Below are 25802 nucleotides of genomic sequence, written 5' to 3'. Positions count from 1 at the left end.
AGAGTGGGGTGCAGTGGATTAGAACCAGGGGAGAGCAGTAATCAGGACTTCCCATGCTGGGGAGAGGAGAGTGAGCTAGTGGATAGAGCAGGCAGGACTGCTAGTGAGGACTCCTGGGTTCTATTCACAGCTTGGGAGGGGCTCCTTGTGGAGCAGGGGAGTGAGGTCTAGTGACTAGAGAAGAAGGAACTGGGAGTCAGGTCTCTGGGGTTCTGTTCCTTGCTTGGCCATTGGTTTGCTTTGTGACCTTCGGCAAATATCAATAAATATTGTAAATATCAATCCCTACTTGTAAATATCAATCTATGTATTTCTAGCACCCCCATCACCATAGTGTCTGAGGATTATTCCATCGTCGGGGAGGAAGGATACATACCTACCTCCAAGTGGTTGGGAGAGCAGGAGAAGGTTGAGTCTTAATTTAATAATATTTGCAAAGTGCTTTGAGGTGCGGGGTGACATTTCTGTACATTGCTGTATTCTTATGACACAAATAAAGACAAAGGCGTTCCTAGGCAGGTGCAGAGCACTGATTAATTATATCATATGATACTATTCTATGAGCATCCAAGGCTCTCTGTCCCATCCTTCTCCCTTATGCAGAGAAGGAAGGGGTTCACTAGCCCTGGAACACACACGCTCCTTTACAGCTCTGACAAGGTGCAACAGTGGGCAAGCAGGGAGAGGGTTAAAGATGCTTCCAGGGGCCAGCAGGGAGAGGGTTAACAATGCCTCCCTCAGAAGCGGGGAGGCCCACAGCTTCAAGCAATAAGTGCAGGTAGCTGGCCTGGGCCAGGTGTAATGAATGGGGTAATTATCCTAGCACTTTGTGAGAGGGAGAAGTTATTGTTGTGTGCCTGTCTTAGGGAAGCCTTCTGTCTCTTACTTTAACTTTCCAGATTAAAGGACTTCTCAGTGTTTATATGGACTGGGCTGTTTAGTCCGTGAGACCCCAAAGACACCGGGCTGTTGGATTCTAGGGGACTTGCTGTTCTTTCTGTATGGACTGTTCTAGTCTAATTGCTTGATCCCAGTAGGAGAAGCTCAGCTCTCCTCACTGCAGGTACTGATGCTGTGGTGGTCCAAGAGTTGCCATAAGGATAAAAAGGCCCAGGAGGCTCCCCTTTGCCCTCCTGCAGCTGCAAAAAGAACTTGTGGAAGGTGAGTAGCATGCTCTGCCAATAAGAGGCAAGGTCCTATGGGATTCTGCTATGGAGGCCCTGGTAGCATATCAGCTGGCTATTCCCAGGCCTGGGTGTGAGCTCCTGTGGTGATGTGTGTGTGTGTTGGGGAGCTGGGTGCAAATGCAGAGCAAAGCCCATGGTGGGTTTCTACCTTGGGGCAGGGGGGAACTATATTTAAAAGGGATAAGGTGCCCAATTAAACTTTGTGGGGCTCAGGCTCTGTGTCAAATGGCCTGTTAACCAGGTCAGTTGTGATCAGAAGCTGGTGCCTTACTGTCTCTCTTTGGCCTGTCTGTGAACCGGCTTGGTGGTTCTCAGCCCAATTCCTAGCATGGTGTTCAGTGTTACTTAAGTGCTTAAACTAAACTTAAACACCTTTGCAAAAAAACCCCCAAAACTTTATCAGGTGTCCGTTCCAATGGGCTGTGCATAACAAGAGGTTCAGAGTATTCTGCCCAGACTCTCTATCTGGTGAGCTCAGCCCTTAAAGGCACAAGCTCCCAAAATCTCCCCTAGAGGAAAGCCGTCTGTCACCACTGTTCAGTAGTCTCCTCATGTGCAGTCTTGACAGAGAGGGTAGGAGCTCAATCAGCTGTGGGGACTGAACTCTCAACTGTCCAGGGTGGGGTTGCTACTCTCTAGCAGAGGGGTAGGTAGCATGTGCCGGGGGAGATTAATTTCCACATGCTGTTCCTGACCTGTGGATAACAAGGCCTCAGAGAAGAGAAATACGGTTGAAATCTTCCTGTTCTATTCAGCTGCGAGCCCCAGGGATTGTATTCATGTCTGTTTCTTGATGGCATTGAAAGCCACTGTAGGAGGGATGTCTAACTGGTAAGCGAGATGCAGGGAGAACATCCCTCTCCATGCACCCCCTGTTCCAAATCCTGTGGAGAAACAGGCTTGCCATGGGCGCAATGGTGGTGTCTTCTGTGTATCCCGGTTTCCTGCTCCTGCCCCCTTGCTCTGTTGTACAAACCTCTTCCATGTCTTCTTTTGCCCCCACCCCAGCTCCTGAGTGCTTGCACTGCTTGTGGGTTCACAAAGGAACAGAACATGCTAGGGAGAGCATGCATACTATGGTAACCTAGAAACTAGTCCTAAGGCACTGTGACATCCGGCTATGTAGAGCATCTGAGTGCCAGTCCAGAATTAGAGTTCTAATGTCTGGGCCAAACTAGAAAAGTTGCACTGTGGAATTAAGATGATCTACTTAAATCCATACAAGTCCCTAATGCAGACACACCTAAACTGATTTAATCCTTGGGTTTAACATAATTTGGTAATTTACTGAGGCAAGGGTTAATCTGGATTAAGTGTGTTTACACAAGAGGTTGGCACCAGTTTGGGCTTTTTCTTTTCCAAAGGTCTTTAACTTTAAACCAGTGCAACCAATGGTGTAGGCAAGCCCTGAGCTAGTCACAGGGAGGGTAGGAAGCCCCTTTGCTTGGTCTTGAGCATCCCCTGTGTCTGGGTTCCCAAAGGGATGTTGACGGCTGTCAAAGAGGATAAAAAGGTTAACAGTGAACACGGCAGAGTCAGATCTGTGCTCCTTGGGGTGGGAAGTGTCCATGAAGAATGGTGCATGCAGCTGTCTGTGGCAGGGGGTGCCTGGTTTCTGGGGCTGTAAGCATCCTGCCCTTTGGACACTGCTCAGTGGCTTGCCTTGGAGCATCTTTATCTGTGTGCAGGCCAGCAGCCTTGGGTAGCCTGGCTTTGGAGTCTCTGGGGCTGAATGTGGAGGTGATGTGGAAGTGCTTCACGCTCCCTGAAGCTGTGTTTGTGTCAATGAGTTACACCTCGGTGTGACGGGAAATGTCCCATCTTTCCTTCCCACGGTCTAGGACACAAGCTGTGGCACAGGTGCCTCTGGGCAGCAGCCTGAATGTGACTTAAGCTGAGCTTCGTGTCTCTGAGTCAGACCTGAGAACGTGGCCATCATCTACCTTATGTAATGTGTGGCAAGGGAAACAGCTTGTGAAGAACTGGCCCCGGGGCCTTCCCACCAAGTGAATGGAATCCGGCTTTGCTTGGGGAGAGATTGGATGTAAATGCTTATTAGTAATGAATATTTGTATTACACTAGAGCCTAGAGGCCATAATCAAGATGGAGTGGCTCCATCGTGCTAGGGGCTGTACACCCTAGCATGGTCCTGAGTGGTGTGTGTTTGAGTGATGCCCTGGTGGGTCAAAGGGGCTCGGTAGTTTCTTTTCTCCCTGCTGGGATCGTGCCGCCACGTGCCAAGCTTCAGAGCTGCTGCCTGGCTCCGAAAACCAAGGCTCTCATACACAGCCTTGTGTTCTGTGCATCTGCCTTGTGACGGCAAAATGTACATGCATAATACAGGTCAAACGAGAACCCTATTCCCGGAACAGAAGACCTTCTCCCAGAAAGAGCTGTGTCACAATGTGCATGTGGCTGCAGCAGGGTGGGTATTGTCAGGTGTCTTTATGTAATGCCGGTGACCGAATCGGTGGCTCTGACATGCTGTGTTTCAGTGCTATTAACTCCAGGCAATTCAAGATTCCAAGGTCACCTCTCCTCGCTTAGCTCGAGAGAACAGACGTTGGTCCAATAAAAGATATTACCTCACCTTTCTTGTCTCTCAAGAGAACTTGGCATGCATACCACAGCAGTCATGTGACCCTCCCCGAACGGGCCATCCGGCATGTAAGTGCCAGGTGTGACTCCTGGGAGCGGAGTTCGTGAATGGGGCAATGATTACGTGGGCTGGAGTGAGTGCGGGGAGGAGCGGGCGGACAGCCCTGCTGCTGAGCGTGCAGTACTTTGGCAATAGGCTGTAATACTTGGGGCAGGGGAAGAAGCTGGATTGTTTACAGTGTGTCACTTTAGATGGATTGTTGGCTCCGTGGCTGGATCTGCGCTAGACGCTCTTGGGGAAAGACTGCGACAGTGAGAGCCCTAGAGCGGAGGGCCAGTGATCCTTCTGCTCTTGTATCACGGTGAAAAATGCCAGAAGCCACCTGAGCCCTGTTAATGCCAGCGCTGCCTGCAGAAAGGCTGCACAGCGAGAGAGATCCCAAAAAGGCCTTGTGCAGACAAGGCCATTTTAAGGGACTAGACTAGCAAATAGGTGGAGGTATACTGCTACAATGGAGGCCTCTATGGCACCTTGCCAGAAGCCCGAGGCCCTAACTCGCCTATGTATTTAGTGTATTGAATTGACTGGTGTTGTGAATCACTGCCCCCTGCTGGATCGAGTCAGAACTGCTTGTTTGTCAAAGGCCCTGTAGTGCTAACAGATGAGGGAAATTCTCCTTTTAAATGACAGAGGCTTGTGCTGTTTGGAGCAGGGGGGATCTGCTCCCTTGGTGTAGTAGAGGGACAATCATGAAGCTCGTGGGTAGCGCCAGATCTGTTGTGGTACTTTGCTCTCTGCTTTCACCCTAGGATCTCAAGGCATCTTTCAAAGGCGGTTAAGTATCGCTATCTTCGTTGTACAGACGTGGTACCTTGGAACTGAGATTATTCATGTCTGTTATGGTAGTGCCTAGGGACCAGCCATGCGCTGGTGCCCTTTTGTGCCATCCCTAGCATAGTGCAGAACACTAGTCACTTCCCTGCAGAGTTTATCATCTGAATTTATGGCTTCGGAAAGTGGCAGAGCAGGAAACCGAATCCTAGATTACAGATTTCCCATCTGTCTGCATTTCAACAGAGCCTCGAGGAAAGATTTCATAGTTGGGGTATTTATTTTTTAAGGAAAAAAGAACTATTGTGATTGTCTAATCTGACCTGCATAACACTGACCTCGACCCCATTGCGCTGGGTGCTGTATAAATGCATAGTAAGCGGCAGCCCCTCCCCATTGCACTGACCACTAGACTTAACTGAGCATTAGTAGAAATAAACTAGCCGTGATGTCTGCTTGTACTCCCACCTTGTTTGCTAGGTGAATATGTAACACCCACAGACCCTGGTTGTTAGTGGGCGGGATCGAACCGGAAGCCTCTGGAGCTTAACACATGAGCCTCTACCGCATGAGTTAAAAGCCAACTGCCTGTTAGCTAAGGCTGTAGAGAAGACTCATTTTATCTCTCGCTCTATCACTGGTCTCAGTGCCACTAGATGGGACAGAACAGTACACCCAGAAGGTGTGTGTGTGGGTTACATACTTCCCCTAGCTGAGGAAGTGCGTCCCGAGCTTCAGAGACTTCCCAGATGAGCCCCCGCTTGTAAAGCCGACAGACCCCGGTCATTGGCGGGCAGGATGGGACCTTTGAAGCTTAGTGCATGAGTGAGCTTTTCTTAGCTAAGACTGTAGAGCAGACTCATTTCGCTCTCTCTCTAAGTGGTCTCGGGGCCACTAGAGGGGACAACACCGCACCCAGAAGGTGTGTGGGTTACAAACAGATATCGCTGCGGCTTCTTCCTTGTAAAGTATACCAGCAAAAAACCACTGGGAGATCAGCTCCATCACCTGACGATTACAGGGAGAGAGTGGCAACGGGCTGCATTTCAGGCCTTCTTGGGTTGTAATGGGCCTGAGGACTTCACTCTGGGAACCCGCGATGAAAATGGCTGGTGCCTCTCTCAGCATGGCTAATGACGTAAAATTGGCTGTTGTTCATTTTCCAGAGAGGTTTGTCTCTCTGTCCTCTGCCTGCCAAGTGCTGAACTTCTGACTTTATTAATGGGACCTGATTTTTTTTTTTTTTTTTTTTTTTTTTCCCCCTAGCTTCCTTCCAGATGAGCGTTGGTGGTGGCTTTTTCTTCCCTTGAAACTTGAATGGCTCATTTGAAGTATAGAGATCTCCCCATTTTAGTCTGGGAACATGGATGCTGACCATTGCTAATCCCCTTCCCCGCTCTCCTCCAATAGCGCACAATGTTTAAAAGCATTTTCTCCTCCTTGGCATTCCAAGGGTTAAATGCCAAAGGCACCTGAGTCCAGGAAGTCTTCAGAAAAACAGGCAGGATCTTGGGATATGCTTTCTAATATAGGATGCTCCTCCTGGGCAAAAACAAACGGAGCCATCTGTCCCTTTGCTGGTTCCATGGAGGTTCCATGCTGGTTCCCTTTGCTGGTTCCCTGTCCCTTGATAAATTGGGGGTGGGAAGGGGGGATTAGAGACAGACTGATAGAAGCATGTGATCTAACCATAACATAGCTATAATAGTTCCAAATACCTGTTTCAAACAAAACTTTGAGAAGTGGTTGCTCGTCCTGTTGGGATCCAGGAAGTGAGTGGGTGGAAGCCTGCCCACTGCTAAAGGACCTCCCGCAGCCTAAGGGGAGTATCCACAAGGTCTGGGATCTCAATTAAGTACGTGGGACAACTAAAGATATAATAGGGACAGGAGTGAGGTCACGGGGCTAAACAAAGGGAACCTAATGGGGACACGGAGCCAAGAACCCCAGCGCCCACTGCTCCTAGAAGATGTCAAGGAAGTCAGCGGACGCCACCAAAAGGCACTCTGCCAGGATGCATGAGCGGACGGAGGATCGGAAATAGGCCTTGCAGTTGCAGGAAACCCTGGCAGCCAACCTCCCCTCTCTGGTCTTGTAGATGGCCAGCTTGGATAGTGCTAGGAGGAGATTGACAAGGAGGTCCCACGAGTTTGTGGGGCCACGGAAGTGGTTGATCGTCTCATTACAGCCCAGACCTCTGTACCTCTGATCCGGTCCATGATGTATAGTTGGCACTTATTCCAGCGTGACTGACCGTAGCTCCCTGTTGGCAAACGGAGCAGACAAAATCCAGAAGCCTGAACTCTGGCAGGTAGAAATCATTTCAGCTACTCTCAACACTGGTTGCCTGCTAATACATTGAATCTGCTGCCATCTGCGTAACATGTTGTGTTTTTCTTACATGTGAGAGCGCTTTGGCCCAGTGGCTGATGGGGTGTACCTTGTGCCATGCCTGAAACATCACGGATGTTGCTCAAAACAGTGATTATAGAAACGGCTTGTTTGCCAGACCTCTCCTGTGTCGTTTTCCTAACTATCTGATAAATGCTGCAGATGCCCAGATATAGGCTCCTGCTAATTACGGTTAGCTCCCTCTCTGTGCACATTCAGATTCATCCCACTTCATGTTCCCTTGAGTTTTCGAAGCTGCCGCTGTATGTTGCTTTAAAATGATGTTGCTGATCTCTTGAATGAGATTTTCATAAAGACTGTAACTTTTCCATTCAATAACCAGAAGTGCGCTTTAATGCATATTTTCCTCGACCATTAAAGGAGTAAAGAGCCCTAATTAATGGGGCGTGGGGCAAAACACTCTGTCGAAAATGCAAGGTCCTACTATCATTCTTCAAGGAACTCATTTAGCAAATATTAATCTCAAATGAGCCTGGTGCTATGTCTTGTAGTAGATGGTTTTTATCTTGCAGTAAAAATCTATTATGACTCTTAGATACCAGAGAGTGGTTGATGGGTAGAGAACCAAACACTTAGTAATGTCTCCAGAGTCCATTTATCCAGTCCTGCATTCTTCATTACCTACTGGGATGAAAACAATGACAACAAGAAGATTGAACAATGTGTGGGTCCTTAGTTACATACCTGTCCAGTCGACTTAAATTATGAGTAGAGGTGGGTGGAAAACTGTTTTTGTTTGCCATCCTGTAATGACTTTTGAGTATCTGAAACTTTTTCCCATACAAAACCAGCCTGAAAAGTCAAACTTGCATTGATTCACTAAATTTGTGAAAAATTCAGAGCAGGTCAGGTTGAACTCAAAACAAAGATGTTCGAGCTCTTAATTTACCTCTTTTTAGCATAAATTCACTAAAATTTGAAAGTCATCTTGAACCAAAAAATCTTTGTTTTCAAAAATGACAAAGTAGGATGTTTGAACAATTTTGAAACTCTGAAAATTGGGAGGTTTGTCAGAACTGACCCACTCCTGCAGTTTTGATTTCAAGGATTTTCCAAGGAAAAAGGTCTTGTCTGGAAATTCCCAACTTCTCTATTTATGGGAGCAGTGCCCATACCCTGTGTGCTGCAAATTCTTCCCCTTGATAAGACCCATTGAACTCTGCCTTAAGCCGTTACCATAGTTCTGTAAAGCTCTATTCAGCACATGAGCCAAAAGTGTACGATGCGGCAGGGTAGGAAACCGGTAGAGAAGATGTTGGATCAGATGCTCTGGCCTCTTCTACAGCTAGTGATCTACTGGAAACAGGAGAGGATAACAATATTTGGATGTTTCCCCCCAACACATTCAAAGTGGTCTGTTATTGGACCAAGATCACTATTGCTCAAATTTTGTTAGCGATGACAATCTAGTACCTGAGCGCCTCGTGAAGAGATCAACCCCTGCTATCCCAAATAGCCTATTGCCAGGGCTTTGCTAACCAGGAGAGAAATTTCCAAGGGGAATAGGCAAGCAACGCCTCTACCCGCTGCCATGGACAAGCCAGCTCAAAGGACTGCTTCTCGCAGATGACCTAAAAATGGCAAGACCTGGGCTTTGATTGGGGCAGATTAGAAAACTCCCTTGCCAAGGCCCCTGTCTTTGCAAGTTCAGCTCTAGCAGACAAAAGTAGAGGCTGATACTGGATGCACTGGGTTGTTTTTAAAAAAACGAAAACAAAAGCAAAACAATGCTCTAAATCCAAACTTTGCTGTGCTGAGAATTGCAGGAAGACCAGGAAACTGCTGCTTTCCTGCATTGCTCAAACACAGGAGTATCGGTACCGCCAGAATTGATTTGAGGCTGTATTGCTGTGCAAAGTTCCCTGTAACTTTAAGTTCTTCACTGGATCTTCTGATCTCGGACTAGGTAGGTTCTATTACTGAACCTGTACTGCTCTCTCTCTCTCCTTCCATGTGAAGATCAAGACGATTGTCAGTCATCTGAAGGAGAGGGGAATTATCAGCACGTCTGCTCTGTACTGCAGTTTCCTAAATCAAACAGCAAGCTGGTGTTAGAGCCCAGAACAGAGCCCAGGTCTCCTGCTGCTGTGCTTGGACAAAACAGCCTTACTAAGGGATCAAAGAAAAGAATAGGAGGACTTGTGGCACCTTGGAGACTAACAAATTTGAGCATAAGCTTTCGTGAGCTACAGATCACTTCGTCGGATGCATTCGGTGGAAAATACAGTGGGCAGATTTATATATACGCACACAGAGAACATGAAACAATGGGTTTTATCCTACACAGCAGTGCTGTTTAGTTGCAATTTTGCAGTCACAGTGTGCAGAGCCAGACCAAGAGCAAATGGCACCCCAGGCAAGGAGTGTCTTTGGCACCTCCCTCCAATTGTTAAACATTCAAATACCTTATTTTTGATTGCATTTGTAGCCCATTTCATAATTTGGGTGCACGGTTTGCATTCATGATTTATCCCCGTCCTATGAGACTGACTGGCGATGCCCTGCCCCTTGTGCCTGTGAGAGCATGGCAGACAACATTCTAGGAGGTTTGAGGAAAACGTCATTCTCAAAGTTGGGAACATTCCACGAGATTCTACAAAGGTGTAGAATATTCTAGGAGGTTAGTGGAAAATGAATCCATGCACGGAATACCTGAAACATGTTAGTTTAAACATTCCATCTTCCCTTTTGTCGCTAACAACAAAAACACTTTCTCCTCCCCGAGCCCAGTACCCCCCCAAGCCTGGCACCCCAGGTAGTCACCTGCCCCTAAATACGTCCTTGGTTGTATGTCTCACTGCCAAGTTTTTTTTTTTTTTTAAATTTGCCATGTTATATTAAACAGTAGGAGAGGTTTTTAAATGATGGCGTAAGAAACTAGACACCTTTCTTTGCTCTGCATCGGTAAAAGAACATAAATCCCCCAAAAAGTCTTATGAGGAGATAAAAAATTTATCTTTATTGAATGACCAAATAAACTGAAAAGAAAAGCATCTAGCCAGTGCTCTGGGTTCCTGTGTCTTTGAGGCCAGAGATGTTTAGTTGCTCTGACATCCTTTCTCTCTGCAGGCAATTAACAGCTTGCATCTTATGAGACTAGAGGTCGCTGCGTAAAATTTACTGCAGGTAAATTTAGACTTCGTGAAATAACTTCGCACAGCATGGAAAATCACTGCCTGGGGAGGTCAGGGAGGCACATATTGTGTCTGGATTTTAAATAGTGCTGATTGGAAATTAATCTTAAACTAGAGCTGATTGGAAAACAAAAATCTCTCTCCCCTGGGGAGATCCAATATTTTGAATCTTGCTTTTGTTCTGAATTAGAATAGAAGTTCTGAAAAATTTTGATTTGGAAAGAAATATTTAATGGTAAAAATCAATATTCTATTTTATATTGGCCCATTAAAACTAGTAATACTGAAGTCAAGATAATGTAGAGTCAAATGTTTCAACAGGATCAGAACAGGAATCCAAGTGATTTGTTTTGATCCTTAACAAAAAGGACGTGTTCCTGGGAAATATTTTGATTTTTGGCAAGACTGCATTTTTCTGCAGTGGAATTGAGCCCATTTGCCCGCAAAGTCCCCAGCTAGCACCCTAGCCACTGTGCCATCCAGGATGTAAGCTGGCATGGATGGAATCTCCTTTCCCTCTAATGCACAACTGGTCTGGTGTGTTCTGTGGGGGTTCTTTCTAAAGCATCAGGTACCATGGAAATCTATTACTGGCCTGGATAGGCCAATGACCCGATTTGTTGCTGCAGCACCTGTTCTGGATTCTTTGAATTCAAATTACAGGCTCACAATCGACTGAAAACTGCACTTCTGTATCAAAATGTCTTACCACGTGTTAGTCACCCTGAGTGTTACTTGTAGCTGGCAGAGATTCCAAGCAAGAGAGAATATTTTTCTTGTTGTCTGTGTACTTTTGTAGTTGACAGTATAGTTAGTTTCACTTTTTACTCTGTGGGATTAGTCAATTTACCCTTCTCCGGTGTGCAAAGACTTCTGGAGAACAAAAAACTGGCAGAGGGATGTCAGGAGGAGCTGGCATAGGACCTGACACTACTTTAATTGTGCCTTCAAAGCCTTATGGGAAGATAATTATCTTCTCTTATTTATTGAAGCACCAAGAAAACCAAAAGGAAAAACACTAGCCAATGCACTGGGTTCCTGACTCATGGGCTAGAGATCTCCTCGTGCTGATGCGTCTTCCAAGCAAACAAACCACCAGGAAGTGCCACTGGCTGCAAAGTTTGCTTTTTGTTCTTGGGAAGCATATGGAGTGTCATGATCAGACAACTCTTTGTGATCTGATGGGAGGAGCGGAAAGGAGCCTTACTCTTCAACTCCTCTCTTATTGCACCAAGGTAACTCTCTTGGCATGATTCCTACTTTCTCATTCCAGTGTGACTGGGTGGAGGATCAGGTGGAGTGGAAGAGGTCTGACACATGGCACATCTAAAAGGCAAAATATGTACTCTTCAGAAGTAAATGGGTGCATCATATTGGGTGGAGGTGATTGATTTGACACTCTCCAGAAAGGGGTGACTGAAAGCATGTGAACTATTCAACCTTCCCTCAAGATTCTAGCATTAAGCTAAACAAGAGTCTCCTCCAGCACATCACTGGATTAAAGCATAGTGCTGCATCCTGCCCTCAGACATATTCCCATCTTGTTGAGTGATGCTGAACAGTTCTCTTAATCATTCTTTATGTATCTGTAAAATGGGGTCTATTATTTATGTAATATCAATGACATGCATAGTGTTTTTGAGAAAGAGGGAAGAAAACTTGCCTTCTCCAAAAAGTTGGTGGCTGTCTACTGCAGTCAGTCAAAATGTGTAATTAAATAAATAAAAAAGTTGTTTGCTGGGATCAAAACTGGTGTGTGTCACTCTATATAGCTGGGTGAATCCCCACTGTGCCTGATTTAGAGCAAAGGATGGCTTCCCCCTCCCCCCCCCCATCCAGATCACTCCAAATCGGAGACTTGAATCTGGGTTTGCCATATCATAGGCTAGTGCACTCGCCACCCAGTTAGTGTGTGTTCATGTTCGTTCATTCTCTTCTTCCCCCCCCCCCCCCCCCAAACCCCTCACAACGAAACCCAAGCCTTCCTGGTGCAAGTGTTATGCTGCTTCACTGGAACATTTTTGCCTAAGTGACATACGGCTTCAACGCTTTTACTTTGGGCGGGGGTGGGGGGAGAACCCTCACCAGGATGATTACTGAAAACACTATCTGAGCAGTTATGGCGCTTTTTTTTTTTTTTCCACTTACTGAGAAACTGGGGTTTTAGTAAACAAAAAAGGTTGAGAGTTTCACTAATGGCACAAATGAGCCATCAGCTTGCCACATAACTTCCAGGTTTCTGAAAAACCGGTGTTTTTGGTTTTTGTTTTCAATGAGGGGGGAAATCCTAATTGGCCCTATTTTGCTGAGAGCTGATCTTTGTGTGGTTTTTGTTTCAGATTGGATTGTTGTCTTTTGGGTGACTTTGGGTTTGTTTGGCCAGTGAACCAAAAATCAACTGTTTTCGCAGTTCTTGCGTTACTTCCTCACTGGCTCAGAGGCCAGTGTAAAGAAAGATGCCGTAGACAGGCCGAAGTACTGTTGTTTTTGCTTCATTGGCAGCCAATATTGTCTGTGCATTCTGAGTCTCCCTTTACCAGGCATGGTTGTAGAAAGCAAACTGTCTATTGGCTTGAAGCTTCCAGGGAGGTGAGTAGCGCTGGCTGATGGTCATTTGACTTTGCAAATTAGCATAGAAGCTGCTGTATTGAGCTTTGCAATGGGACTTGATGCCTGTAGCAGGCTCCACTCAGCAGTGGTGGGCATGGCATTCTTGCTATCATTACAGCTGTGCCCTCTGCGAGAGTCCTAAGATCATTTAAAAAAACTATTTGCAGAGTACTTCTAGAGATAACACCCAGGTTCATCTTACAAAGGATACAGCAAAAAGGCCTGTTCCCAACTGCTCAGTCTGCCTACATGGTTACTAAGGGAGCTCTGTTTGCCCCTTGTCCTTCCTCCTATCCCTTTGCTCATGTTGTGTTTCATAACTATCTGTGATGGAAGTGGTTGACTGTGTGTGTCCGTGTCCTGCTCTCTTCCTCTCTGGTAAGCACCTCCCCCTGAGCGTGCCTCTTTCCAAGCCTGTCGTGTCTTGCTGCAGAATGGTGCCCAGAGCCTCGCTCCAGCTCAAAGCCACGCCCGGCGAATGCACTTGATATAGTAAACAATAGGCCACACGGGGAGGTGGGAGCCCAACAGATGCCACGTCACTGTATCAAAAGCAAGCAAGCAAAGGGCCCAATGTGAGCAGCACCAACAGGTATTTATTGTGATGCAGGGGGTATCTTTGGGGGTGAAAAGCAGCGAGTGGATTAGCTATCAGAAAGGACATGAGGAAGTCGCGTCTAGTGGTGAGAGCAGGGCAGATTAGGACTCCTGGATTCTGCTTTTGATTGGAGTGTGTGTAACCTTGTAAAGGATGATGCCTTTCTTAAAGGGGATCCGAGACTTAATTCATGTCCCTGCCCTTTACTGAAATGACTCCAGGAGTGCAGTGACTGCTTGTAATGCATGGGAAGTATGGATACATACTGTGTAAGCCTTGACACAATGGCAGTGAGGGGTGGGAGTGGAATGTGTCTGCACTCATGTAAATCCTAGTGTAGATGCACTGCTGTGGTGTAAAAGTGACTGACACCAGGAGTTGCCCAATGCAAGCCCCTCTTTACACTGGTACAGCATGTCTATGCTATGGGTTACCACTGTGCAAAACCCCCCGGGTGTAGACCAAGTGCTGCTGTCCAAGCTCCTGGTGCTGGCTGACCCAGACTGGGTGCTGTGGGGTGGATCCCAATGTGAGTAGACGCTGCAGTAAATGTTACAGTAGATGCTTAGGAGGCTGCTAAAAACTCCTTCGTGACCAGTTACAATAAAGGGATTGAATCTACCAGGAACCGGGTTCTAAGCCATTGAGCAAGTGGGGCAAACTTAGGGAAGTTCAAGGTGTCACCGCTGCCGACATTCTGAAGTGAATTGGAGAAGATGTCGGCAAGACGGATGGAAGGCTGGGCCTGTAGAAGGCAGAGCACGGAACTGGATGACCAAGTGTTCCTTGCAAGAGCATGCACAATCCAAGTTCTCAAGCCCACTTGAGTGTCCCCTGGACATATCTCAAGTGGGTATTGGCAGCATTGTGGGTTGCCTTGATTAGGTTTCTCCATCTCTCAAAGGGAGAGATCTGTCAAAACGGCGAATGGAACTGTGTGCTTCTCTCCACAGGGGGAAAGGCGAAATGTACACTGCCAGCTATCTTGCTCGCCTCAAGTAACAGATTTGGTGGCTCACAGCCACGTAGCAAACAGTGCAAAGTCATGCACTTCGTGCTGTGGGGCTAGAATTTCCCTTGATCAGCACATGCAGCTACCGCTGACAACATTAGTCATTCCACCGGTTATACTGGGTAACAAGGAGCTCTTGAGATTAACTCCTGGATTACAGTAGGGATGAGAATGTAAAGCCTGGCTCCGCAGTTGTTGGTCATGCAAGCAGGCATCTTGACTTCCGTGGGAAAATAATTACTCTCCTGAATCGGTGTTTGCAGGATCAGGGCTCTAATTATAGGGCTTGCCCATCCCTGAATGTGGGAATGCTGTGAGATTTATTTGGATGGCTCCCATTACATTCCTGGTTCCTCTTCTGTTGGTGAACATGGCATTCTCACTTGCTCGTGCTCTCTCTGCATGCCTTTAACTACTATGTTACGATGGCTCATGTGTTGTAATACATATAAGCAAAAACACTGTCAGCTGGGAATGACACCACCAGAATCAATTAGCCAGCTGTCTTTATTGCATGGTGCACCCTACAAATAAATGTCTCAAGGCTGGATCCTTCCAACTTAACTTGGAGGCAGTCACTAGGGGATGTAGTAATGCAGAGATTGACTATTCTGGTTCTTTGTAGACTTGCACCCTCTGAAATTAAGGCCCCAGAGTTTGCCAGTCTTGGAACGTATGCCAAAAGCCTTCTCACAACCTACTGAGATGAGAATAGGGTTTGCTCAATCCTGGGCGAGTTTAGGATTTATATAAATGGGGATTTGGGATTGTCTAGCACAAAGGTTCTCAAACTGGGGGTTGGGACCCCTCAGATGGTCAGGAGGTTATTACATGAGGGGTCATGAGCTGTCAGCCTCCACCCCAAACCCTGCTTTGCCTTCAGCGTTTATAATGGTGTTCGTGTTTTTGTTTTTTAATTTATTTATAAGTGGGGGTTGTGCTTGGAGGCTTGCTATGTGAAAGGGGTCACCAGTACAAAAGTTTGAGAACCACTGGTCTAGCGACTGGAACAAAGGAACTGCAATCCAGGATTTGTGGAGAGTGGCGTGTCTCAGAGCTGTGGGACAGGGCGTTGAGATTCCTGGGTTCTATTCCTGCTGTTACACTGCCTTGGATCAGTATCTTAACCTCTCCATGTTTCAGTTTCTCGGAACACAACCCCTTTCTCCATGCTCCCACCCAGGAGGTAGGTAAGTATTTGTAAAGCACTATTGGATCCTCTTGTGAAAAGCCCTATAGAAGGGGTAGCGTGTAAAATACGAGGTGCATATTGAACTGGGGGACACTACCTACAAAATGACTGGTCTCTCACTTAGGAGTTAGCAGCTGCCCTTTTCCTCTTGGCTATTTGCCTCTCCTCACATATATTTTCTCTCTCCCATCCCCGGTTTCCAGTCTCGCCCTCCGCTCTCATACTGAAGAAACCATCTCCATAGCAACCTAAAATGTACCCTCCCTGCTTCCTCAGCTGGAGATAGAAGACAACTCCCTCTAATGTCGAGATCTTCCCAGGAGGAAGCATATCCACTAACCCTCATTGAATACTCCATGCCCTCCCCCTACCCCACACACGAGAGAACAGGGAGCCAGGATCGGAACCTGCCTCTAACTGTCAAGTCTGAGATGACTGACCGTTGCAAAACCCATTCGGCTTCAGCTCCTGCTTCCCTGCTCCTCTCACTTTCCCTCCCTGGCACCTGCTAACTGTCAGTCTGGCCAGGCATGAGGAATGACTGAGGGTTACAAAGTCCAGCCCACTGCCGTGTTTATCCGCCTGCTTGAGGCAAATCAGTTCCCTGCTCCAGCCTGGCCTGATTCTTCTGCTCCAGGTAAACTGCAGAGATTTGGGGGGGCGGGCTATGACCTGCTTTGGGGGAGGGGGCTTTGGAAGGGCAATCTCCTCTCCCTGTTTGCTCCCTAATTCTTCAGGAATAACCAAGAGAAGCAGAAACCCAGTTAGGTGCTCCAGCGAAGGGGAAAGATGTGTAAGGAAGGCCAACAGGAAAGATAGACTCATGCTTAAGTGGGACTTGTATCCAACTCCTGCTTGGCCTTGGGCAAGTCATTTAATCTCAGTCCTCGGTTGCCAGTCATCTGCTTGGCTGTTGTATCCATTGCAGGCTCTTGGGCGGGGACTCTCTCTTACTGCCTGTATGTACAACACCTAGCACAATGGAGCCCTGTTCTCTGGTGGGGCCTGTACGGGTGCATCCACGTTGCAATAGAAGACCCAGGTTGACCTGCGTCGGCTGACTTGAGATGGGGGGGCTATAGATTTGCAGCGTAGATGCTCAGGCCTGAGCCTGGGCTTTGAGACCTCCCCCCCGCCCCCCCAGGCTCCAGCCCAAGCCCCAACACTTACACTACCATTTTATAGCCCCAGCCCGAGTCAGCTGGCCCCAGCTCTGAGACCGGTGCTGTGGGGTTTTTTTATCGCAGCGTAAATATACCCAAAGCGTCCTACCACATAAAAATCCATAGTTCTCCTGGAATAAGCACTCTGACCCCTTCTTGATTGAAAAATTTTGAATAACGATACGGCTCCACTGAAGGCTTAAAGGTGTCACAACCCCTCTGGTGGGGGACAGGCTCTGCCTAGTAACTGGAGAGGCTATGGCGGAACCGCTTGAAGTGAATTAGTGTGTGATTGTCTAGAATGGGAGCCCCAGGTGTAACGCCTTCCTGGCTTCATAGCTTATAAAGCCGAAAAAGCAGCGTGTGGTCATCTAATCCGACTTGCCTAGCACAGGTCAGAGGACTTCCTTGACCTAGAGCAGAGATCTTGGGCCGGGGGAAGGGAGGGGAACCTCCAACCTTGATTTAAAAATATGCAGAACGAATTCCTGTTTGATTCCTAGGTCTCTATACTGTGCTCCTTGCTGAGGCTCCAAAGCCCCTTCTCACTCAGTGATGAGCTCAGGACGGTAGGAGCTGGCTAGCTGCGTTGTCCACGGAAATTGTTCTCCGTAGTTAAGTGCACTCATTTGAACTTCTTGGGTGAAATGAGGCCGTGTTTCATGCAAACCTCCCTCCTCTTCCCCCACACTGCGAAGCTGTGCTTCGTTGTGTTGCAAAAAGCAGCAGGGAACTCGCATCGCTACTCGGAAGAGAGAAACCTTGGTTTAACCCTGGCTAGTACCGCAGAGTAAGGATGTCTGCTTTGATCACTGACTAGCCAACAGGGTTCAGAGTAGTAGCCATGTTAGTCTGTATTCGCAAAAAGAAAAGGAGTACATGTGGCACCTTAGAGACTAACAAATTTATTAGAGCATAAGCTTTCGTGAGCTACAGTTCACTTCATCGGATGCATTGCAATGCATCCGATGAAGTGAGCTGTAGCTCACGAAAGCTTATGCTCTAATAAATTTGTTAGTCTCTAAGGTGCCACATGTACTCCTTTTCTTTTTACTGTAAGGAGAGTGATCGCTTAAGATAAGCCATCACCAGCGGTGGGGGGAAGGAGGAAAACCTTTCATGGTGACAAGCAAGGTAGGCTATTTCCAGCAGTTAACAAGAATATCTGAGGAACAGTGGGGTGGGGGGGAGAAATAACATGGGGAAATAGTTTTACTTTGTGTAATGACTCATCTATTCCCAGTCTCTATTCAAGCCTAAGTTAATTGTATCCAGTTTGCAAATTAATTCCAATTCAGCAGTCTCTCGTTGGAGTCTGTTTTTGAAGCTTTTTTTGTTGAAGGATAGCCACTCTTAGGTCTGTAATCGAGTGACCAGAGAGATTGAAGTGTTCTCCAACTGGTTTTTGAATGTTAGAATTCTTGACGTCTGATTTGTGTCCATTCATTCTTTTACGTAGAGACTGTCCGGTTTGACCAATGTACATGGCAGAGGGGCATTGCTGGCACATGATGGCATATATCACATTGGTAGATGCGCAGGTGAACGAGCCTCTGATAGTGTGGCTGATGTGATTAGGCCCTATGATGGTGTCCCCTGAATAGATATGTGGACAGAGTTGGCAACGGGCTTTGTTGCAAGGATAGGTTCCTGGGTTAGTGGTTCTGTTGTGTGGTGTGTGTGGTTGCTGGTGAATATTTGCTTCAGGTTGGGGGGCTGTCTGTAAGCAAGGACTGGCCTGTCTCCCAAGTTGTGTGAGAGTGATGGGTCGTCCTTCAGGATAGGTTGTAGATCCTCGATGATGCGTTGGAGAGGTTTTAGTTGGGGGCTGAAGGTGATGGCTAGTGGCGTTCTGTTGTTTTCTTTGTTGGGCCTGTCCTGGAGTAGGTGACTTCTGGGTACTCTTCTGGCTCTGTCAATCTGTTTCTTCACTTCAGCAGGTGGGTATTGTAGTTGTAGGAATGCATGATAGAGATCTTGTAGGTGTTTGTCTCTGTCTGAGGGGTTGGAGCAAATGCGGTTGTATCGTAGAGCTTGGCTGTAGACAATGGATCGAGTGGTATGATCTGGATGAAAGCTGGGGGCATGTAGGTAGGAATAGCGGTCAGTAGGTTTCCGATATAGGGTGGTGGTTATGTGACCATCGCTTATTAGCACCGTAGTGTCCAGGAAGTGGATCTCTTGTGTGGACTGGTCTAGGCTGAGGTTGATGGTGGGATGGAAATTGTTGAAATCATGGTGGAATTCCTCAAGGACTTCGTCCCTCAGGATGCGCACTCTCTGAGCAGTCAACTCTAAGATGTGGTACATACGGATGGGGACTAGGCACTACTGTAGTACAAACAATACTCTGGAGGCCTGCCTGTGCTAGGCACTGTACGTGCATAGTGAGAGAATTCCTGCCCTCGACCTTGCAGTCTAAATGGATAAAACAAAGGAGGGGTGTGGGCGAGGCGGAAACGGAGCCAGGCTTGTACTTCGGGGAATCAAATCCAGGTGTCCTGACTCCCAATACAATATGGGCCAGTAGATGGGATGGTGGATCAGAAGGGAGACCAGAACACTAAGTCTGCTCTTTCTGGGGTTTTCTGGGTTCAGCCCAAAACCCCATCTGCTCCAGCTGTGTGTTGGTTGGAGCTGCAGTCTTTATTCAAATATGGAATTTAAAAGGCAAGAACTGCCATTCTAGGTCAGACCAATGGTCCATCTAGCCCAGTATCCTGTCTCTGGCAGAGGCCAGTGCCAGAGCTTCAGGGTAGTGTAGCAGGCTGCATCCATGAATGTGTTCAGGAAAATGTTGGCAGATCCATTGCTATAGCTGCATGATGCTGGAAGAAAGGACAAGAAGACGTGGGGGAAGAGAGGGGGAGTATGACATGGAGGAGTAGCGGGTACACTTTGAATTGAGTTTGCATCAGGTACAGCAAGGGAAAGCCGCTCGCCATCCTCTCCCTCCTGTGTACCCAAAGCCAACAGCGGAAGTGTAGCTGATTTAATTTTTTTTTCTGAGGTCTGCTCAGCTGCCTGTTCCCCAAGGTAGCAATGGGGCCCTCCGAAGAGCAAGGTCTTCCTAAGGGCTAGCAGCAGATCACAGGACTCCCGCCAAGCTTTCCCTGGCGCTGTCTGGCATTAGTAAATGCAATTACTCTCTGGCATAACGGAGATTTAAATGATGTGGAATTGGCAGAAGCAAAAGTGATTTGTAAGAATGGCTTTAATTTGTCTGCAGCTTATCTCCAGGACTAGATAACGAGCAGGGCTAAAAGATGCAGTGGAAACGCTCACGCTGCCAGTGAAATAGCAAGGCAGCTGCAAACAGTCTTGCTGCAGTAGAGCTGAAAGGGAGATGAGGTGCGTGCTCTGGTGGAGGGCTAGCTCTTCAGGAAGCCACTGTACTGCGCTCTGTGCCAAAGGGAGCCTGCATGTGGGAGGAGAGGCCTTGCTGAGAAGGTCTGGGGTGCTGCTTTGCCAGTGGGAAGCTCTAACTTGATGTCCCTTGGTCCCTGACAGGTCAGGATGAAGCTGCTGGCCGCTGTGGTGCTCGTTGCAGGCCTGTTTGGCATCGCTGCCTGGGGAAGTGAGGCCTTCGCATGGGATGAACACATGGGCACCTGCGTCTTTGAGAAGCTGACTGGACAGGACTACAAGTTCTGCAGGTGAGCAGCTTCCACTTGTTGCTGTTCTTGGACTTGCCAGTGTCCTGAAACACCATGTATCTGGGGGGCCTGTGGAGGAGCAGCCTGCGGGTCCCAACAGCTCAGGAATGTAGGACTTGCCATACCAGATTGACCTGATAAGCCGTTGCACCAGGTATCCTCTGGCGTCCAGCTGTAGACTAAGCTCATACATCAAAGAAGGTAGATCCCCATGCAGTGGGTCTCCATGTGTAATCCTGCACACAAAGGAAGGGAAAGACAGTGACCCTTCCGACCCTGTGGTAAACTAATGGTTGCCCTGAAGTACGAAATCTCATTTCCCTTCTCTTTCGGTCTGCAGCTACAAATGCTGTTGATCGTAATGTTATCCAGGTCCTTCGTAAATCTGGTCTGTAGCCTCCTAGCGTAACGAATTCGAGCTTTCACTGCTGGGCGGGCAAAGCTAATATCCCTTGTCTGTCTGCTCAGATGTTGACCTTAAGTTCTGACCCAGATAAAGCACAGTCCACTGGGACTTCTAGTCTTTGCGTTATTTTATGCAAGGTTGGTCCTTGCATCCTACACTGGTCATGTTTGAATAATTCCTTGACTGTACAATACAGTCAAACTGTAACTTTTTTTTTATTTTGTATAGCCTCTGTCCCGCAAAACGCTTCCCTGCCTCAAAGATGAAGATAGATAAATAATAGCTAGAGCAGGCTTAAAAAACACCCCCAAACATGTTTTTTTTCTTGTGGGGTTTTTCACATTGTTTTCTAAAGAGTTCTCTCCCCCCCACCCCCCCTTCCTCCCAGAGATTTTTGTTTTGAGGAAAGGCTATTTTTTAAAAAAATAATAGTCGGGGGCAGGCGAGAGAGCCTTGGAAGTTCAAAAGTGAGCATACCAAGAGATGACTTGAGCTGAAACTTGAAAGGGGGAGAATGCAGGAAGCCTACTTTTCAGGCCTTGGGAGCAAAGGGAAGGCATCAAGGTTGTGGGGAAGTAACGCACCTTATGCCTCCTTCTAACAGCTGCTCCACTGGAGAATAACAGGCCACTAATGTACCAGCTAACAATGGTGCCCCTTCGTTCAGGTTGTAGGAGAGTCTGTGATTTTTGGTACTGAAGGGCTGTGCTCAAACTCTATGAGGATTTGTGTGGGTATTGGACACAGAAGCCCAGCTAGGAGGCTGGTAGTAGACAAGAAGGGACAGTGCCTGTGTCTCTCTTTTTCCTTTTTAACTTTTAACGGTATTACCAAGGACTTTTGCATAAAAAATAGCATCTCCATTTTTCCAAGCTGAACTGAAATGCTCTTTTGAAAATAAGCAACTTAAACCAAGCTCCCAAATTATTAAAGTCAGTGTAGACTTAACCTTGCTACTTATTAGTATATTTTATCCCATCTCTGATTTTCCTCCAACATGTCACAAACAATGAACATCTGCTTTGAACTCTCCACCTCTCCTGCCCTATGTGCACAATCATTCCTGTCTTGTGCATATATGTGGATTCACTTAGCTTCCCCTTGGCTGGAGGACTTAACCGCTCCTCTTACAAGGTTCATGTCAGCTCCAGCTAATCTTTAGAGCAGCCCTAAGCCATGCCCATCTCCTTTCTGTTGATCTGCAGCCTGCATAAAGGCATGACCTGTAGTTCTGATACACTGCAGTTTGTTGTAGGCCCATGATAATGGGCAGTTCCTCTGTAGTGTTACATGACGTGATAAGGAAAAATGATTCGAAAGTCTGCCTTGGGTATTTATGTGGCCCTTGGAACCATAGCATCAGAGTGCCTTCTGATGATGGTGCATTTTTAGCACCATTTTACAGATGGGAAAAGAACTGGGCACGGAGAGACTAAGTGACTTGCCAAGGTCCACACAGGAAGCTTGTGGCAGAGCAGTGAATGAATTGGGGTCTCCCAAGTCGAGTCTAAAACCTTAATCACTGGGCAAAGGAGAAGGGAAGCATGTGCAGCCAAGGGGACTCGGATCGCATCTCTTGCTTTTGTGCACCTTAGGAAATAAACCACAACGGAATCTAGCACAATGTCGCAAAAAGAAAAGGAGTACTTGTGGCACCTTAGAGACTAACAAATTTATAGAGCATAAGCTTTCGTGAACTACAGCTCACTTCATCGGATGCATCCGCTCACGAAAGCTTATGCTCTAATAAATTGTTAGTCTCTAAGGTGCCACAAGTAATCCTTTTCTTTTGCGAATACAGGACTAACAGGGCTGCTACTCTGAAACCTAGCACAATGTTATGACACTTCAATGATCTGCTTCTAAGGACAGGTGGGCTGGAATTTCCCAGTTTGGGTGGGCAGGTACAATAGGTGCTAACGATGTGCCAAAAGGTCTTTGAAGATCACAAACGGCCAAGCGCTGGGTTTTACATCTCGGATCCCAGCTCAGTAAAGCACTTCCATTGTGCTCTGAGAGATGAACCCCTAAGGGAAGGCTCAAGGGGGCTGAGAGTTCACTTTCCTTTCAGTGTCATGGCCCTGGTTTAAGGACCTCAGAAGATAAGAGCTGATTCACTTCCCCACAAAAGCAGCCCTACACACCACAGTCTCACTCAAGTGTTTCTCTCCTTCTGCCCCTTTTATTCCTTTCCAGAGGGGACTTGGAGGTTTTCTACCCAGAACTGGGAGATGTTGGCTGCACATACATCCCCAAGTGCAATCAGTACCAGAAACGGATCAGCAAGGAATGGCGCAGCCCAACGATTGTGTATCCACGGGCTGACAAGGTAAAGCCTCAATCAAGTCCCTTCTGTGTAGTTGAACTGGGCCATATCAAACAATCTGTGGGTTTTTGTCTAGGTATTTGGATTGTGGATTAATCTCTCTCGTGATCTTGAATCACAGTTTGCCTTAAATGGGAGGCATTTATTAGTGAAAATAGCTACCACTTATAGATAGGCACCGACAGGCTTCCACACAGCTCAGGCTCCGGCCTTGTTTCCCAAGGACCGTACCCCTGCCTGGAACTCCACACTGTCTACAGACTGTAGCGTCTAAATAATACACTGCAAGGAAGTGCATCATTAGGAGACCGTGTCCTCTGGGAATCGGGGAACAGGAATTAAATCGTCCTGTTTTTCTTAAAGGACAAGAGCTGTCTCTGCGCTGGGGAGCCTAATTTCGTTGTGAAATACTCGGCCACATACCTCCTAGAACCTGAAGCTTTTCACTGACCCCCTCAGCAGATGGGATTGTAGCTAGTAATCTGTTCTCTGCATAAAATATGCTCCCAGGGAGGGAGCTAAGTGGTTGATGTTGAGCCCAGACAGAGCGTTAAACTCGGGTGCTCTGCGGGTGCTACTTGTGTTGTGGAAGAAAACCAGTTCTTGCTTCCGTCGAGCATCCAAGTGCAGCTGAGATGCATTGAGTGAAATAGGAGATTCAGATTCTGGGTGGGACTTTCAAAAAAAAAAAATCCTCATTGGTCTGTCTGCTTCTATTGTCTTCAGTGGAAAAAGCCTCCACTGGCCGCATTGGGAGCGGAGGTGGACCAACCGCTGCACATATAGCAGCGGACTTGGCCCCGGCATCTTCATAAAAGTGCAATTCCAGGGCTGTTGGACATAAACGTCAGATCAAATGTAACCATAGCTTCTTTTTTGTAACTACTAATTCAATGGTTTCAGAGTAGCAGCCGTGTTAGTCTGTATTCGCAAAAAGAAAAGGAGTACTTGTGGCATGCATCTGATGAAGTGAGCTGTAGCTCATGAAAGCTTATGCTCAAATAAATTTGTTAGTCTCTAAGGTGCCACAAGTCCTCCTTTTCTTTTTACTAATTGACTGACGCTAAACACTGACTGCAGCTCGGCTTGCTGCTGCTTGGTTTCCAAATTCCCGAGCTCTTCGGGTCAGATTTCACTTGTATTGATTTTTTTGAAGATAACTGCTCAGCTGGCTTTTTCTGTCCAGTTATTTTGTGGATGGCTGAAGCAATTTAATGTTGGACTTTCTGGTTATTGTGGAAATATAACGGGGAGTGCTTGTGGAAAAACCTCACTGTCTGCACTTCAACCATGTGAGTTCTATTAAGAGCTCAGGTCTGCGCTTTTTTTACAAACATGATTTTAAATGACATTTTCTTGCCTGTGTTACTAGTGGCATCTTGGATTATTAAATCTGACCACTTAAACAATTTCTCTTTATTTCTGGAGCTGCTCACTACTTGTATTCCACTGCTGATGGATAACTAAACTAGACTGATAAGCGGGGTGAGGTAATATCTTTTACTGGGCCAGCTTCTGTTGACAAAAAGAGACAAGCTTACACATAGCTCTTCTGAAAAAAAACAAGGAAACAAAACCCCCTAGGCTGGTCAGTTCCACTTTGGAATCGAGTCAGTGTCACTTCCTGATTCTCCTGAACTAGTTCAAAGCTGCAGGATTTTGGCTGCAAACCAATTATCTGGCAGATTTTTAAAGTTCTCTGTTTTGAATTAAAGTAGAACTGAACTTGCAAATAACTTTGTTTGGCTTGGTTTTGCAAAAATTTCTTTTCCCCCAAAACCTTAGTTTGGGAGCTATATTACTGGACCGTGTCCCTGACACTGTTCACGTGCCACTGTCTTGTAAAGGCACTGTTTGGTCTGATGAAACCACAGGCTGAGCAGCCAGAATGAACTGTGTAATACGGCAACGGGTGGGGTGTTGTAATAGTGCCTAACTGTGGATTTTTTGTAACTTGTGCAAACCGGACACTTCACACAGTCTTGTAGCTTTATTAGCTATGGGGGCGCCATGTAACAATTGCACCTCCTAGCATTTGTACGTACACTAGCGAATGACCTGTCCTACTCATCTCTGCACGGCATTGGTCAGGCGGTAGGAGGTGTCAATCGGATTCAAAGACTAGCTCTCTTCTTTCTAAACAACGCAGCTTGGTGTAGCTGCACCGGGATCTTTCCCCAGGCTCCTGTGTCCTGTCAAGGGGCACTTGGAGTGGCTGTACTGCAGTAGCAAGGGCTTTGGAAGAAGTGACTCTGAGCTGATGTTGACCCAGTCCCCAAACCACCTAGGCCTAGGTGAATGCTCCGCACCGAGCGTAAGCCACTTTTCAGGGAGAGATGGAAGGGAGTAGTTGTTCCATACCAACAGCAGCCCCTGCTGGCCCTGCAGGAAGCATACAGGTGTGTCTTGGCTCAGGCTGGCTCCAGACAAGGGGGAGAGGTGCTGGTTGTATCTGAAAGGGAACAGGAGGGAGGAAGGTTTAGTGAGGTTTGTTCTGGAGACCCATTTCTAGAATCAATTACTCGACATCTCCTTTAACCCGGTCAATGTCTGGCTCTTGTTGGAGGCCATCTGCCTGAGAGCCTCCTCCACTTCCGTCCCTACGGCAATCAAGAGCCAGCTTTGCTGTCTAGCGACAGCACATCCTACTACCTTGCAGGGGCATCGCAGCTTGG

The 25802-nt window shown here is 47.1% G+C and overlaps 1 protein-coding gene across 5 annotated transcripts in view; it reads left to right on the top strand.

Moving 5' to 3' along the window:
- The first annotated feature begins 771 nt into the window (after nt 1-771).
- PEBP4 (phosphatidylethanolamine binding protein 4) overlaps nt 772-25802 on the top strand; it is a 221469-nt gene continuing 196438 nt past the window's right edge. Inside the window, exons 1-3 of one of the 5 annotated variants that reach the window (XM_038384592.2) lie at nt 772-1161; nt 20250-20395; nt 22998-23130. In XM_038384592.2, coding sequence (XP_038240520.1) covers nt 20256-20395; nt 22998-23130 — 273 coding nt within the window. In that variant the 5' untranslated portion in view covers nt 772-1161; nt 20250-20255. Of the gene's footprint in view, nt 1162-1244; nt 1324-13226; nt 13367-15877; nt 16214-20017; nt 20091-20249; nt 20396-22997; nt 23131-25802 lie in introns of those variants that run through there. The other 4 variants (XM_043502982.1, XM_038384591.2, XM_038384593.2 and 1 more) reach the window with 4 other exon arrangements.

The sequence above is a fragment of the Dermochelys coriacea genome, chromosome 26 (assembly GCF_009764565.3).
Source record: "Dermochelys coriacea isolate rDerCor1 chromosome 26, rDerCor1.pri.v4, whole genome shotgun sequence".
Taxonomy (NCBI): domain Eukaryota; kingdom Metazoa; phylum Chordata; order Testudines; family Dermochelyidae; genus Dermochelys; species Dermochelys coriacea.
Note: the sequence above shows the minus strand (reverse complement) of the source record. Positions and strands in the feature narration are given on the sequence as shown.